At 48.4% G+C, this 16550-nt stretch overlaps 1 protein-coding gene across 40 annotated transcripts in view; it reads right to left on the bottom strand.

Annotated features, from left to right (window-relative positions):
• The window catches only part of CACNA1C (calcium voltage-gated channel subunit alpha1 C), a 746135-nt gene that overhangs the window by 53859 nt on the left and 675726 nt on the right, over positions 1 to 16550 (bottom strand). For 11 of the 40 annotated variants that reach the window (XM_077871660.1, XM_077871662.1, XM_077871653.1 and 8 more), the window contains 2 exons: positions 15342 to 15425; positions 1473 to 1505 (listed from right to left, as the gene is read on the bottom strand). In XM_077871660.1, coding sequence (XP_077727786.1) covers positions 1473 to 1505; positions 15342 to 15425 — 117 coding nt within the window. Of the gene's footprint in view, positions 1 to 1472; positions 1506 to 15341; positions 15426 to 16033; positions 16118 to 16550 lie in introns of all 40 variants that reach the window. The other 29 variants (XM_077871648.1, XM_077871647.1, XM_077871646.1 and 26 more) reach the window with 8 other exon arrangements.

Below are 16550 nucleotides of genomic sequence, written 5' to 3'. Positions count from 1 at the left end.
CTGCGGCAGGAAGGCCAGGCAGGCGGCAGCCTCGTCTTGCCCCTGCGTCCTACCCTGCCAGGGTAACTTGGAGCCTTTGATGCCCTTAATCTCTGCATTTCTATCACCCGTGTCTACTTGAAATTCTATTTTCTCTCCTTAAAAGGAGGTTGTGTTCCCCCAGAGGGGTAGGCAGAAGAGGCTCAGGGTTTTATAACTCAGCTGTCAGTTCCACCGTGTTTGGGAAAGGAGAAAAAAGAAAGAACAAGCTGAAGTGGGGAACTTCAGCTGTGAGTGTCAAGAGTTTGAGAAGTTGGTGCCACAGGGGCATCTGGATTTGAGTTAAAAAATAGAAGTCAAGTTTGCAGTTTGAGTTCCATGCTGGGCTCAAACTCTGTCCCAAACCCTTGCCCCCCGCCCCCCTCCAGCTGAAATTTCCTAATACTCCGGAAGGAGGACAAACACGTCTCCACGTGCACACAAAAATGTCCTCTCGTAAACCAAAGGACAATGCAGTGAAGCAGCAGACCCCAGTGGCGGCCCCTGTGAAGCAGGGTAGAGCATCCAGGCTCAGCCTTTCCCTGGGCAGCCTTCCAGCCAGCCTGGGATGGGCTGTGTCAGGAGGCACCACCTGCTGACCCAATCTTGCCCCCAATAGGCTGACTTTCAGGGAATCAACCTACCCCCTGGTCCTTAAAAAACTCACACCTGGCTCAGTTTTGAAACATGTGATGGCAGCTTTTTAGAGAAGCCTGTTCCAAGGAGACTTCAAGGTCATACCTAGCAGCCTCGCTCACTTTAGGCAAAGTGAATCATAGAGTCCTACATGAGGAGTGCTTCAAACAAACTCCTGAGTTTGTTTTTCTGCATAGCCTAATTTTAAATGAACTTTAGGAATTTAGAAACATTCATGGGTAACTTTGTTGGAGTGATGGTATTTGGCCACACTCTCAGGAACAGATTCCAGCTTATGACCTTTTACTTGGGCCTTGAAGTCAGAGCCCATGGGGTGGGAGGCAGTTATAGACACTGGATGGTTAGTGGGAAGTCACCGTCTGACTTTCTGTCTCCCGGCTGGATCATCCTTCCCTTTCTTCCTTTCTCAGGAGGCCTTTACCATGGTGCTCATGGGTGCCCTGTGCAAATTTCCCCCATCTGATTAAAGCTAGAGATTTTAGCCCATGCAGTCCTCAGAATGTTAATAGGAAATGGCCTTGGGTCCAGTTCTCTCCCGGTGGCTCATTAGATGGTCAAGATCACAGTGAATTATCACCCAGAGGAAAGCTTGGGGAGGGTAAAGAACACCATTACACAACAGCACGTCACAGCTCACACGCGACGGAGCAGGCGAGGCACAGGACAGACACAGTGGCTACATGCAACGGGAGCAAGGCTGGCCTCCCAGAGACACAGGGGACTAGGGTGGGTGAGGGTGGGGGTGTTAGAAGAGGGTCACAAGAAGCTAAGAGCGTCGTCTGGAGGGTCGGTCTTACCATAAAGGGAGAGCATTGGGTATGTTCAGCTGGCTTTAAAGAAAGGCAGATAGAAATAAGCTGTAATGAGTCTCCAACGAAGATGCCTGGTACTCTAGGTCTTGGCTAACACAGGAGCAACACCGTGGCAGGAGAGGGCAAAAGGAAACAAGTGAAAGAAATACAAAGCATAGGCCTGGCAGGTTCTGGGACATCACTGTGAGTGTGGGCTCTGCATAGGTGTGTCTCACATCTAGTGAGGACCCAAAGGCCTTCCCTACTCAGGACCCTCTCTGGCCACAACGAAATAATTCACACACTCGTTACAAATGAGGTCTTCTGAATTTTTCGGAGGGAAGTTTTGTTTCGTTTTGTTTTCTAAAATGAGTTCCGTGTCCTGAGATAACCTTTGAGGGCTTGTACTTTCTGCACATTAGCTTATCCTGGGCATTGCCAGCTGGAGGAGAAAGACTTTGCTTATGCTTGGTGCATGTCCCTGCCCAGACATATTTGAGCAAAGGAGGCCAAAGGCAATGGCCCTTCAAATTTAGGGGAAAACTCAGTTTTAGTTGTCATTGAGGAGGATCTAAAGAGGTGGTTCTCAAGCCCCTCTGTAGCAGGGACTCATCCTCAAGCTTAGATTCAGGTGGGAGATGGCCCTGCTTAGCTACGACTCTATAGGTGTGGAGAGCCTTGGCCATTGATGTGAAATGGTGAATATATATATAGCGTATCAAGGCTTTGCACACAATTTAAGGTATTACTATTAACACTTCAAATAGCTATTCTCACGGATCTGACTGCTGAGTTCATTTTGGGGCAAGAGCTAAAGAAACTAGCCACCGGTGAGTATCCCATGGCAACCTCCAGTTCCCTGAGCCTATATCCAGGAAGATGCTCCTCCTTTCTGGGCCCCAGCACTCAGAGATCAGCCTCTGACTGGTCCTGATCATCTGAGCTGTTAACTCTTTCGAGAAGGTCATGACTTTGCTTTTACCCTCCACTTTCAGATGGTTGCTCTTGTGTTTCTGCTTTTAAGGTACAGACCAAGGAAAACTATAATGGAATTTTGAAGGATGGAAATGTGCACAGCTAGACATTTACTTTCAGACTGAAAATACTTCTTTGGTAACAGATTTCTCAGCAAATTCCTTTTTTTTCCTACAGCAAATTGGTAAGATGTCTTTTTTCGGGAATGATGGGAGATAAAGGGTGAGGCAAGGGAAGAGAAGGGAAGGGACAGCTCTCTAGTCCTTTACAGAGCACATTCTAGATCTTGGTTTCTGCTTTAGGAGGAATACCAGCTGCCAGGTCAGTCCACAGGCCTGGAGGTGGTGGGATCACTAGAATTTGGCTAGCAGGCAAGATAGAACATAGAAACACACACACATACACACACACACACACAGGTGCACACAACATACACACATGCACAGAAGACATCTCTAGCTGCTTTAGTGCCTGTCCTCCTGTGTTAATGGCTAAGGAGTTCTGTGTTTCTAGAGCTTCAGTGAGGGAGGGAGTATGAGGGCCAGATGGAGGTAAACCTATGCTACATGTGACGCCAGAGCATCAGATAGAGTTCCCAGCAGGTGGGGGCCATTGTTCTTCTCTTGGATCCATCCTGAAAACTGCCAGAACTGCCCATCAGTCCTAAGAACCCTGGGCAAATGCCTGAGCATCCTCTGGGTCAGTCCCATCCTGAACAGGACCAGAACGGAGACAATTTAGAGAACCCACCTGGGTCATCTGGCCAAAATGAATGAGTCCCAGCCATGAAAAATTTTAACCATTTTACTTCTTAAACGTTGAGAATTCATGTGGGATTTTTAGATGTCTTAACTGTGTTTTCTTGTTGCTTTTTAGCCTGTCACAGCTCTCATTGAGGATCTTGTCTACTATTACTTTGAGACTTAGCTTCAGGTGTGTTCTACTCACTTTGATTGTATCTTATTATTTTAATAATATGTATTAACAATCCTTAGGATACATCTCTATAGTAGGAGTCAAGAAATCAGGAAGAGCAATGAGGGCAGTAGGAAGAAGAAGGATGGGGCTCTCTGGGACTCCTATGTTGGGTTCCCAGCCCAGGTAACAACAGCACTCTTAGGAGTCTCACACTGGGAGAATCCAGAGAGTCATAGATTAATTTTTTTCTTGGGCCTTAAGTTATGCTTTTCAGAGGGCACCTTTGGTGTGCTGGAGCTGTGTTTGTCAATGTCTCATATAGCCTGTTCATATTTGAAGAACTATGTTCATAAGATCCATGGTCTCAAAAACAACTAACCATAATAAAATCAGAAAGCAATCACTGGGTGATTTTGAAGTGGAGATAATAGGAAGAAGCCTAACATACAGCTCTCACCTTTGGAGAACCCACAGTCTACTGACATACTGCCAAACTTCTACAGACATTTTCTCAATGATCTTGAGTAGTCATTTAGTCTTTGGTACCCTGCCCTGCTGTAAGTGGAATCCCTTGATGAGGTAGAAGGGGAGCTTGGACCTGCTGGGTTTGGGCATCTGCACCTTTATCCCAGAGTCATGTTTATGCTGTTTGCCACTCTCTGTGGTTCCCTGGTACACTGTCTGGAGAGATCATCTAGCATTAGTTCTGCTTTTTGAGCTAAACTCAGAATTGGTTGGTAGCCTGGAGTACTTACGCCTTCCATCTCTGACCCTTTCCCAGATTTGTTCCCAGTTCCCCTTAGTTTATAGTTTCCCTATCTGTGGTCTTCCTGGGGGAAGAAAGGGTAGAGAGCCTCCCTGAAGACTCCTCTTCCATGAGCCTGGAGACCCTACTTGTACTGCCCTTCTAGAGGGAGAGAACAGAGCTGCTCACCTACTCTGAACATTCTGGCAGAATTTCATATGGCATCCTTTCCAGTAATGGTAGGCACTGAGCAGCCAATGATTTCATCTTTGTTTTCTAATGATCTGGTAATTTTTAAGGGGTTTAAAGACATTGGGCAATTAACTTACTTTGTTCATGCAATTAGTATAAATGAAGTAAGGCGGTTATTCCATAGGTGAGGCAGGGGTAGAACATTTTCAGAAAGTCCTGGCTAGTGGTTCCAGCTAACAGGCTAAGGGCAATAGACAGGAAAGCCTGTTCCTTCAGTACTTATATAGATTACCTAGGTTTGGTATAACTGACAACGACAATGTGAGTGGCACTGGGCAGCAAATAGGAGATATTCTTGGAAAGTTGTCTTTCTCAATTAAGCTCAGGATCAAATGAGAAGTTATCATCTGAGTGGATGAAGTCTTAGTTTCTGGAATCTTTAGACCATGCATAGGGCCCTGAAGGATGAAATTCAGGGAGTACCAGAAGCTGGCGAAGAGAGGGTTCTCCTAGATGGAGGGGATCTTTCCAGTTGTTAACATTACAGTCTCTCTGGAGAACTAAAAGGTTGTTGAAAAATAGCTCTTAATCATTTAAAAAAAGAGACGTTTTCTCGTCTCTTCTTCTTCTTCTTCTTCTTCTTCTTCTTCTTCTTCTTCTTCTTCTTCCTCTTCTCTTCTTCTTCTCCTCCTCCTCCTCCCCTCCTCCTCCTCCTCCCTCCTCCTCCTCCTCCTCCTCCTCCTCCTCCTCCTCCTCCTCCTTCTCCTCCTCCTCCTCTTCTTCTTTTCTAAACACAGCCAGGAGGCAAGGATTACTAGGGATTAAAGGCTAGGTAGTAGATATCTAGGCTGTAATACCCAATCAAGCTGTCTTCCAGGATGTTCTCTCGAGATCAGGCTATTACGGAACATTCTGAAGAGATCATAAGCTACTGCTGCACCCTCCTGGACATGCTGACTTTGAAAGATAAAGATTACCTTCTGATTCCCCTAGGGAAGGCTGGCTTTTGGCCAGGTTGTGAGCAAACCCTACAGAAGAGAGCTGCACAATCCACTGGTGCCATTGAAACAATGGCTATAATATCAGAGTCACTGAAACTCTACATTCCTCTGAAACAAAGTCAAAAGCAATGTCACAGGAGCATGTAAATCTAGCTACCAAGCTACAGAATTGTTGCTTTTTTTTTTCTTTTTTGAAGTACTCTTGTCCAGAATTTAGGGAGTAAATCTAATATAAACTCCATTTTAGACGACCTGAGGGTCCGGGTCCAGCTGGCATCCCTCCCTGCTCCCCAAGGCTCTCTGCTTCTCTGTACTCACAGTCTCTAATATCATCTCCATTGATCTGCAAGACAGGATGGCTGGTTGAGTTGCAAGAGTGTCGTGTGGGATGGTGGAAGCCTGAGGGGTTTTGCTGGTGAGACTCCAGTTAATCTAAGTTGGGAGGACAATTATCAGGCTGGTACACACAGAGAGAGGCAGGAGTCAGAGGCTTCTATAGACATTTAACACCACTGTCATGGTCAGGAGCCAACAAGTGTAGGTTAAGATGGGGAGGTTAGGTCTTCATTATCCTTTTATCTCCTCTTCTAACCAGGAACTAAACTGTGGCCCCACAGATGTGGAGGAGATGGGAGATGCTGAATATTAGAGCCACCAGAGATGGCAGCAGGGAAGGGAATTTTAAGGACGCCAAAGTAAAATACATTTTAAACTGTAAATCCTCTGAACTTGCATGAAGAGCTTCTTTGCTAGGGAGATGCAAGGCTTAAGTAAGCACAAATCACCTGGGATACATAGAAGCTGAGGGGGAGATGTCAATGGCTTTCAGATTTAAGGGCAAATGAAAGAAATATGGTTCGTTGAAAGCCATTCTTAGAATTTCCATTTTGGTTTGTGGAGGAGGTCTTTGGTCTTTGGAGATAGATCTGTGGAGGAGGGGTGCCAAGGAGAAGGGAAAAAGGAGGGGATGACAAGGGAGGCAAAAACACTGAACAGAAAAGGGCAGGGAGAAATGAAAGAAAGTCCAAAGATGAGGCGGTGGAAAGTGGAAAGAGCAGCCCCCCTTCCCCTCTGTCCACCATGTTGGAAACCTCCTGGCTCACACTGCTTACTAGAATAAACTTCTGGCCAGAAGGAGAAGGGCCCTTCTTGAATCTTTGTGGTTACGGACACACAGTTGATAGAAATGCCTATTTGGAACTTCCTGTAAGGGGGTCTTTGGCCCCAAGGGGACTGTTGGAGAGGTACCCAGCTGGCGTTTGCTGATTCCTGGCTCACTCTTGCTGCTCCTGCCTCTGTGTGCTAGACTGCAGAAGGGGGACAGCTGTGACCACTGTGTTATTATTGCAAGCAGCCTAAGCCCCAGAAGTCACTGTGTTATTCACCTGCAGCCTGATGGTTCCCCAGGTGCTATTACCTGCCAATAATTCATGCTAAACAAGACTGATTAAACTGCCAAGGTAGTTTTATCTTCCTTGGGAAGGAAAGCCAGTATCCTTCACTCAAATAACAAACCAGAGACCCATGAAGAATAAACGAATGAAATCAGTTTGTCTGCAGTACTAAAACATCAACAAATTCTATATGAAAGAGAGAGAGAAAACAAGCCCAGAAGGACAGACAAGGAAGGGGGACAGAAAGCAAGAGTATGAAAGACAGAAAAGGCACACTAAATAGGAAGAATAAATGGTGAAGGCTATGCTTTTTGGGGCACTCCTGGGTAGTTCTAAACCCACCTGAGGTATAGATCTCTCACATTCCTACTAGCTCATGAAATGTTCTAGGTCCCTTTGCGTTAGAAGCTTTCTGGCAACCACACTGACAGTAGCTTGCTAGCCTGTGGGAACAAAAGTAAGAGACACTGGCTAGGCCCAGATGGCTGTCTGGCCAAACCAAGGGGTGTGTTGTGACAGCTTCCTTCTACTCTTCTATTTTAGGGGAAAGGAGAGGGCTGTTTTTGGACAGAAATGATGAGAATAGGAAGGGAAAGGAAGAAAAATAGAGGAGAAGAGAAAGTGAAGAGGGCAGAAGGCAGAGGCCAGGAGGAGCTCTGATGGGTCATGACTGCCAGAACACTCAGATGACCCAACATAGGCTGAATTAAGAACCCAGACCAGGATGTCCTTGAAAAACAGGTTCCCATGACCTCTCGGGTCAAGCCTGCAGGATACTTCTCAAGCCAACAGCTTTGGGAAAACGTGCACACCAGGCCAGGCCTGACTTCCTATCACATCTGACCTCATGATGCTCTGTGGTCAGCTGCCCACACAGCAAGCCTCACCTTGCAGAGCCATGGGGGCTTTGAAAATGGCTCCTCCATTGTCAACTAGACTGCTTGTACCCAGATGCACTGCTAAATCTCCTGAGGGACAACTTTGTTTCCAAGCAGAGTAGAGAACTGCCTTTGTAGAGCAACTGGATGGGGAGGGTAGGGAATATCTTTCTCACTCAGGTTTCATGTTCCTGAAAGTCTTATATTAGACACACTAAATATCCAAACTTTAGGTTGAGCATCACTGATTTCTTTTTAAGGGTAACATTACTTTTTGGAAGGGTAGCTTCCTAAGTCACTACCACCCTAGTATGAATTAGTATATTGGAAACAGACACCTTGGTTGCATGACTTTTGTTGCGAGGCTGGGGTTGTACTGAAAGTGGGAAGAGGCAGGAAGGGAGATGCAAGAGCAACAGAAGAAGGGGTCTAGCAAAGGGAAACCGAAGTATAGAGAGGTGTCAAGGATCAAGTCTGCCTCATCCAGCTTAGTCTGAGACCGCCAATCTTGGTTTAGTCTACCTTAGAATCAGCTCTGGCCACACTGATCACTGTCATGTAGATAATGTCTGGTTAACCACCAGTTGAGCCCCCTACACTAACGCACCTGATCGGGAGTCAGGGGCCAGGTTCTCAGGGTTGGCCTTGCTATTAACAAGCTGTGAGAATGAGCAAGTTGTTTCTGTCCCTGCCCTTCTGTGTCCTCCTCTGTAAAACCGGTATATCCCCAGGCCCTGTGGCACAGCAGATGGCTTGTGCTCTCGTGTGGGATATGTGGAGATGGGCTTGGGCCAGGTGGTGTGCAAAGTTGTGTCCCCTCTAATGTTCTTGGACAAGTCCACTGTCTGCCTGCTCCCTCATCAGGGCTCTGGGGGGGCATCATCCCTACCCTTCTTGTGCCCCTTCTGGACGCTTCCCTACTACGTTGGGGGCAGGGAAAGGCAGACCAGGTGGGCCAGGCCTGCTTCTCCCCATAGGCACTAGGGTTTGAAGGCTGGAGAGAGGGTGTGGAGCTCTCTGACTCAACCAAGGGGTCCATGTGTCACACATTCTCTGTGACTCAGGATGACTCCTTTCCCCGCCATTCTAGGCTCTGAAACCAGAGCAAGGAATGAAACTTGCTTTATTATTTTTATGGGGAGCCAGTAAGGGGCAATTACTTGTCCTATGGGTCTGTGGTGGAAAAGTACCACTGGCTTCAGGGGCCAGGGTGGAGAAGATTTGGGGCAAGCACATAGAGGCCCCTGGGTGACATCTGTGGACGCTCCCTGCAGCTGAGCCCCAGTCCCCAGTCTTGTTACCACCCTCCCCCTGTAACTACCCTCTCCTCCCATTTTCTTCTCAAGCTGCAAATGTCAAGTGGTCAAGGGTAGTGGGGGCTGCTGTACACTTTACCCTTTTCTCCTGAGCCCCATTAATCAGGCTCATAGGTCAGGAGTATGCAGACCACTGCCTGTCTGAGCATTCCCAGGGCAGCCTGGGCTCCCTTGGTCCAGCGCTGGCAGCGCCAACTCACCATGCTGACAGTGCACTGAATGAGAACCTGTGGATGGCAGGGGCCCCTCCCGATGCCATGGCCAGGCAGCCAGGCCCAGGGAGTTAGCCAGCGGGCTCTGTGGAAGTGGATTTGAGATCCTAGTCTTGCCACTCATTAGCCATGTGATCTTGGGCCACCTCTTAATCCTGTGTGCTCAGTGTCCTCCTGCAGAGAATGACTGCTCTGAGACGGTAATCTGATCACGTGCATGATGCCTTTAATGTAATGCCTGGCACATGCTTCTCCAAGAGAAGCCACCGTTTCCCTCTTCTTCCTCCTCTTCCTCGTCCCTGCCTTGTCCTGATCAGCTAAGATCACAGCTAGTGCCATTGTTAATGAACTTGATTTTCCTGCTCTGGTCACTTCTGTGGACCAGCACTTTGGCACCTAAACAAATCCTCCAGATTGTTTTCCCTCTGAACCTTCCCAGAAGCCCTTACTCTGTCCTATTTCTCTCTCTGAAGGTCCCTCTAGGGCCTGCTGTCTGGAGAATTTTCACATGAGCCCAGCCAAAGCCAAGTGAGCCAATTCCCACAGGCTTTGGAAGCTTTATGAAAGGAATGCCCCTCTAGAATCTGCAAGGTGGTGAGGGGAAATGAAAATGTCTCAAACTAGATCAGAAAATGCCCAGGCCAGCATCATGGAATGCTAGATCTCAAGGACCTGCTGAGACCATCTCAACTTGCTCCTCCTCCCCCTTGTGCCTTGAGGCCCAGAGAATGGGGTTCTTTGCTCTAAATCACAGGGATCACTGCTGCCAGAGCTGAAGACAACAGAACCCAGGCTTCTTAATTCACACTTTGGGACTATTTCTCTGTATCCACAAAGCAAGGATCAGGGCCTCTCAGCACTTTCTGCTTGGGAATGGACTCTAAAATGCAGAACAAACAAGGAGAGCATTGGCAAAGGCTGTTGTCCCAGGCACCAAAACTGATCACAGTTTGGGGTGTTAGGAAGCATTTTTTTGACATTCCATTAACAATCACAGGGATTGCCTCTTTGGGTTTTCCCTCTGGGAAATATCGCTTCAGACCCGAGAAATAAAGGAAGACTGGAACGGAGGTGCTGTGGCGCTCTGTCCTTACAGGGCACACGAAGAACGGGGAGCCTCAGCCAGGGAACAAGGTAACTCCTCAGGGATGATGAGGGGCGCAGCCAGTGCCCAGGGCAGTGATGCAAGGTGGGGCCTCATGATCTGCCTCCAGTTACATCTGCATCTGTTCATCAGCATCTCCCAGAGCGAACAGGAAGGCAGCCACAGAGTGGCTGTGAGCACAAGGCTGCTGCCCTCCTCCTGCTGGAAGCCCTAGCTCAGCCCTTGTCTCTCCTGGGTCTTCTTCCCTCTCTCGGTGCTCTTCAGCACTGTTGTGGCTTTGAAGAGCATCTGTATGCAGCTGACTGCATGCCCCCATGCAGGGTTGTGCCGGGACTGTGCCTGTGGAGTAGGCCCATCGAGGTCTGAGTTGGGCACGGTGATCAGTAGGTGCTTACTTTCATCTGGCTGAACCTGTCCACCATGTTCCAGAGTCTAATCATATCCAGGAAATTAAGGACCCTCACAGTGTCTGTGGGTAGTAAGTTGTAAATTAGACGGTGCGCCCCACTGTCTAGCTGACATTTCCGCTGGCAGGTCCGGGAGACACATCTTCACTGAGCTCCTGTCTTCCTCACTCAAACATGCTTTACCTGCTGTCCTTCCTGGTGGATACCAACTCTAACCTCCCACTGCCGAGGCTTTAACCCCCCAGGCATCCTGGACACCTCTTTCTCCCATACCCATGCCCAGTCTGTCAGGAGACGCTGTTCTATTTTCAAAACAGATTGAGAATCTAACCATATTCCTACCACTTCTAATGCTCCTGCTTTGTCACCAGCTACCATCGCTTCCCACCTGGATTATCGCATTTGCCTTCTGAGTGGTGTTTGGGCTTCCACCCTTGACTCTCATAGACAGCAAGGCGGTCCTTTGTAAACATGTCAGATCAATGGGATGGCTCTTCTCGAAGGCACCAGAGGCTTCCCTTCTCACTCAGCATAAAAGCCAAATTCCGGCCCCCTGGCCAGTCCCCTCTCTCTTCTTCTCCCCTGCTCAGTAGACTCCAGCCACAGTGGCTGTTCCCCTGGGCCCGAAGCTCCTCTCCCGGATACCTGCATAGGTAGCTCCTTATGGCCTTCACATCTTCGCTTTGTGCCAATGTTGCCTCCTCAGGAAAGCCCATCTTAATTTGACACTGAGCCTGTCTTCTCTGTCTCCAGAACCTCTGATCCCCCTAACTTGGCATAATTTTTTCCAAAGTACTATTGTCATTTAGCATACAGTACACTCGATATTCCTATTTTCTATATGTATGGCACTGCTCGTCGTCTGGTTATTCCCCCTGCCCTGGAATGCTAGCTCATGAGAAAGGAGCTTTTGTTTTGTCCACTATTGTATCCTAGGTGCCTGAAATAGTGCTTGGCACACACAGAAAGTGAGACTATAAACTTCACAGTGAAGTGAATAAGTGATGGCCTGGGATTGGTGGGAAACCCGTTCCGGAGAGGGAGGCCCACTAGGGCCTATGTATTGAAGGTGAGGAGGAGAAAGAAGGCATTGAGAGGACAAGAGTATACATGTGGGGGGTTTTTGAGGGCAGTTGGAATAAGTATGGGATTTGGTGAGGGAAAAGAGAGTTGATTTCCGTAGTTTTAAAAGAGCTAAAGATGAGTGACAGGTGAAAAGCCCTCATGGATTCCTCTGAGGCTAAAAGCGTGGATTCCTGCCAAATAGAACATGTGTTTGGGAATGGATATCTTGTGATGACAGTATGACTAGAAAATTCTGGGAAGGTCTAGAGTAGCACCAGGAAACCACCCCAGACTCATAAGCTGCTGGTGACTTGAAGGCAGAACCCTGTGGTGGAAGGATCTATACACCTAATACCTAGGTATTGCTATTAATACTATAACACCTCATACGTAGGTATCATTGCTTCTTAGTTTGTCATTCACACTATTGGCTGCTTCCTTGCGTGTAGGGTTGTGCCAGGACTGTGCTTGTGGAGCAGACCCATTGAGGCCTGAATTGGGCACAGTGATCAATAGACGCTTACTTTCATCTGGCTGAACCTGTCCACCATGTTCCAGAGTCTAATCATAGATCCAGGAAATTAAGGACCCTCACAGTGTCTGTGGGTAGTAAGTTATACTTAGATATAACTGGTTGGAGATGAGGCCCTTCCAGCTATTCCAGTAGGGGTTTTGGAAAAAATGTCATTTGCTTGGGTGCTGTAGTCTCTCCCACTCAGTGGTGCTTTACAGTTACATAGAGTTTTAAAATAGATGCTCTTGTTCAGCTCAAAACACACTGCAGTAAATATCATCACATTCCTTTGACAGATGAGGAGACTAAGTCTTTGGACATTTTGTTAACTTCTATGGAGATAAGTTTTGACCTCACATCCGGCCCCTTCTTTCTCTCCTGCACTGCCTTTGGGACTTGGGTGATATTACATTTATTCTCTTTGTTCAGAAGCCATTCACTGGGCAGTGGGTCTCTGGACACCTCCTCTTGCTCTTCATTACACCGACTGTCCCCATTTGATCCCCAGACAACCCTACAGTAATGACTTTTAACAAATTCTTCAATCTGGAGGTGTGAAGAAAAATCTCCGCATAAGGTGAAGGGACGTTTGGAAGAGCTGGGGTGGACCTGGACTCTAAGGTGGTCATAACTTTTTGTTTAGAAAATGGGAAAAGAACCTGGATGGTTACTTAAACTATAAATTACAGACCATAAGAGCTGAACAAATCCTGACTAGTGGGAATTCCTGCGCGGGAGTTATGTGAACTGTATGTGTTTGCTGAAGGCATCTTGGACTGAAGAGACAGGAACTCTGGCCCCAGGCAAAGTGAGCAGGCCATCCCAGGAGGCCTGGGTTCCAGCTGTGTTGTCCTGAAGGGCACTTAAATCTCTCGGTCAGCATCTTTAGGGTCAGCAATTTGAGGATGATAATTCTTGCCTGTCATACTCACAGGGCAGTTAAGAGTTACCTGAGATAAATGCCAGGTGAATTGCAAATAGAAAACCATTATACAAACATAAGGATCTGCATGATAATTTCATGCTCCGTTCTTGCCCTGGCCACCTCCTATCCCCAACACAGCCACTCTTTCTGTAGAAATTTTATACCCTAGTGACTTTTTTTTTTTTTTTTTGCTTTGTTTTTCATTTAAAAAAACCCAGTAGTTTGGGAGAAAATGAAAGGTTGAATGATACAGGTCTTATTGACAGTGAGGACCAACAGGGTACCCCTTCACCACCTGGGACTTCAGTGGGCCCTCCCTGCATCCAGGGGAGCAGCTTGCTGTCAACTTCCTGCATTTTCCTGCCGGGCTTCCGGTCCCTGGGCACAGATTCGTATGGACCTGCACTGCTGTCTGCAAAACATGACTCTCTGAAGGCAGAGCTGCTGTCTCTTCCCCATCTCTCTCCTCACACACTCTCTCCTTTGAGAGCACTGCCCAGCACCAGCTACAGGCACAAAGGCACAGGCTTTTAGAAATTCGGTGGTAACTCCTGGCCCTGAAATGCACCTGACATACAATGTAGGGCTCCTCTGGCCAGAAAAGCCCAGAGTGTGCTCAGAGTGGTGAGATGAGGGTGGCTGTGAGGGGCAGGAAGGTACAGAGCATGAGCTGAAAGGTGGACTTTTAAAAATAATCTGATGGTTTCCTGGGAGAAGTCAAAGAGCAGTGTGTACACACACACACACACACACACACGCACACACACACACACCATGAGACAAAGATAGCCCAGGGGGGATTTTGGAGACAGAGGGGCCATCAAATCTATAGCTAAAGGGTGGGCAGGGAGGGTGCAAGAGGGGGATGTAGGGAAAGTGCAACAGGCTCCTGCCAACGTCCATCTGCTGGAAGGGGAGTGGACAGACTTCTAGTCAGGGGAGTCAGGCAGATAAGATAACATGTCAGTTCAACTGCTTGGGAGCAAAATATGGAGTGGAGGGGGAGGGTAAGGACGCAGTAGGGAGATGGTGGCAGTTGGTAGGATTGGTTCAAACATCTCAGAACAAAACTCTATAGCATCTGCTCCGTGCTGTTATTCAATGGTTCAGTGCATCAAAGGTTTGTGCAAGTCTCTTAATTAAGGAAAAATAATAACGACAAATAAAATTAAACAACACGTGTTAAAGACTAACCTCAAGTGGGCTTGCCTATAGATAAAGAAGGAAGGTTTCAACATGCCAGGTAACAAAAAGACATGTGCAGGAACTGGAGGGAGCTGTATAGGAGGAGACAGCTCGGGAGATGATGGCAGGAGGCCCTGGGCGGGGGCAGGGGCCAGGGTTCTGTCTGAGGCCAGGGAGCCAGGGACAGGGTTGTGAGGGGATTGAGGGGTGGGGGAGAAGCAGGCAGGTGTGAGAGTCAGTTCTCTGGGCCACATCATGTGGGAGTGAGGTGCTCATCCCGAGTCTGCTTCCACAGCAAGCGGGAGGCAAGGTCCCCGCCCTCGGAAAGAGCTCCTGATGGACCACACAGCCACCTGGCTCTTTGGCTGCTCCAGGGAAGTGGGACCCAACAGGAGTCCTGACATGGCCCAGATCCCCAAAGAGCTTGGGGGGCTGGGCTGCCTGCACTGGCTGCTGACGTTTTAGTGTCAACATAACACTAGCTACATTACCCCAGGGGGGCTCACAAGGCAGGCAAAGTCCAAACCTTAACTTTGGTGGTCCACCTTGAGAGAGCTCCTTTCCTTGGAAAAGCACCTTGGTGCTGTGGAGGTGCAGGGGAGACAGGGAAACGCAGCAGTGTGGAGGGGAGGTGGGGGGTGAGGAGAGGCTTGGGTCCCTGCCCCAGTTGTGGCCCAGAAGTTGTAAATATCCCCTCATTCTGGCACTCTCTGGCTCCCATAGCTGCGTCCTCCTATACAGTGTGAGTCATGCCAGGCTCATTGGAACGGGAGAGAGAGAAGATGCAGCAATCAGGACGTAAAAGGAAAGGGGAGGCCTAACTCGTTCCAAAAGTTAAAAAGAAAAAAAAAAGAACAGAAAAGTTCAAAATAAAGCAACAAGAAAAAAATCCTTTAAACCAATTTAAACAAATAGAACAAATGAAATGAAAATAAGGAGACGGGGAGGAGAAAATAAAATGAAGAAAAAAAAATGAACCGGGGCAAAGACAAATGAGTGTTAGAGCAGGCACGGACAGTTAGGGACAGACGCCATGTACTTACGTTTACCTCGGTGATTGCTATATCAACAATGCTACCCACAACAATCAAGGCGTCAAATGTATTCCATGCATCACAGAAATAGTGCTGCATGGGGCAGAGAAGCCGAGGAAGAGAGAGAGAGAGAAGAGAAAGAAAAAAAAAAAAAACAACCAAGAACAAAGGAGAAAAACAAAACAAAAAGGAAGAGGAAAAATGAAAAAAAAAAAAAGCATGAAAGAAAGGAGAGAAGAGAAAAAATGAGAAAAGAAAGAGGTTACGTGGGCATATTAAATACTCTCTTACCACTCTACAGTTCTGGCAGCTCAAACCTGGGCAACCTGGTTCTCACGGGGCGGAAAGGCCTGACAAAAGCTGGGTTAGTACCGAGGTTCCGCTGGGCCGGGCGCCGGGGAGGGGGCCGGGCAGCCCCACGCGGCCGCCCCCCCGCTCAGCTCTGGGCCCCTGGGCCCAGCGCGGCAGGGCAGAGCCGGCCATGCAGAAAAAAAGGAGGAGAAGCTCCCACTTTTTTTCCCCCACAGACGACGGCAGGTTCAATAAAAAGCATGACTGGAGGGGGGTAAAAACAGGAAATTAAAAAACCAACCAAACAAAAGGAGGTAGAGAGAGAGAGAGAGCGAGAGTGAGAGTGAGGGGAAAGAGAGGAGGCAGAGGAGGAGGAGGAGGCTTCCTGGGGAGGGCAGAGTCATACTCACATTAGTTTCACTGAGAATGACGTCAATTATGCTGCCAATTACGATGAGGAAGTCAAAAACATTCCAGGGATCACTAAAGTAACCCTACATAAGGGAGGGGCAGGCAGGATGGGGATTAAAAAGGAATATTAGACAGACAAGAACAGAGCAACATCACCATCAGAATCACCGTCCGGGCACCTCAGTGTTGCTGCTGGAGTTGGGAGCACCCTTACTGCGGCCAGGAGCCCAGGAGGGAAGCGGGGGCGCGGGGCTGGGAGGCGGCTGGCCCAACCCTCCTGCCCCACCCTCCATGGTCACACAGCCCCCTTCCTCCAGATCCATCCCACCTCACCACCCTCCTGCACAAAGGCTCTTTCTGCTTCCCTCTGGGGGCAGGGCTGGGCATGGGAGTAGGCAGTGCGAGTGGCAGTAGCGCAGGGACATGGCTGGACTCCCTTCTCAGTCCTCGCTCAGCATCTCCTATGTCCCCGGTTCTCCTGCATCAGAGGGGCCCGCTGCCTGGAGGCAGGGAGGG

The sequence above is a fragment of the Canis aureus genome, chromosome 25 (genome assembly GCF_053574225.1).
Source record: "Canis aureus isolate CA01 chromosome 25, VMU_Caureus_v.1.0, whole genome shotgun sequence".
NCBI classification, from domain to species: domain Eukaryota; kingdom Metazoa; phylum Chordata; class Mammalia; order Carnivora; family Canidae; genus Canis; species Canis aureus.
This window is presented reverse-complemented; position numbering and strand designations above follow the sequence as displayed.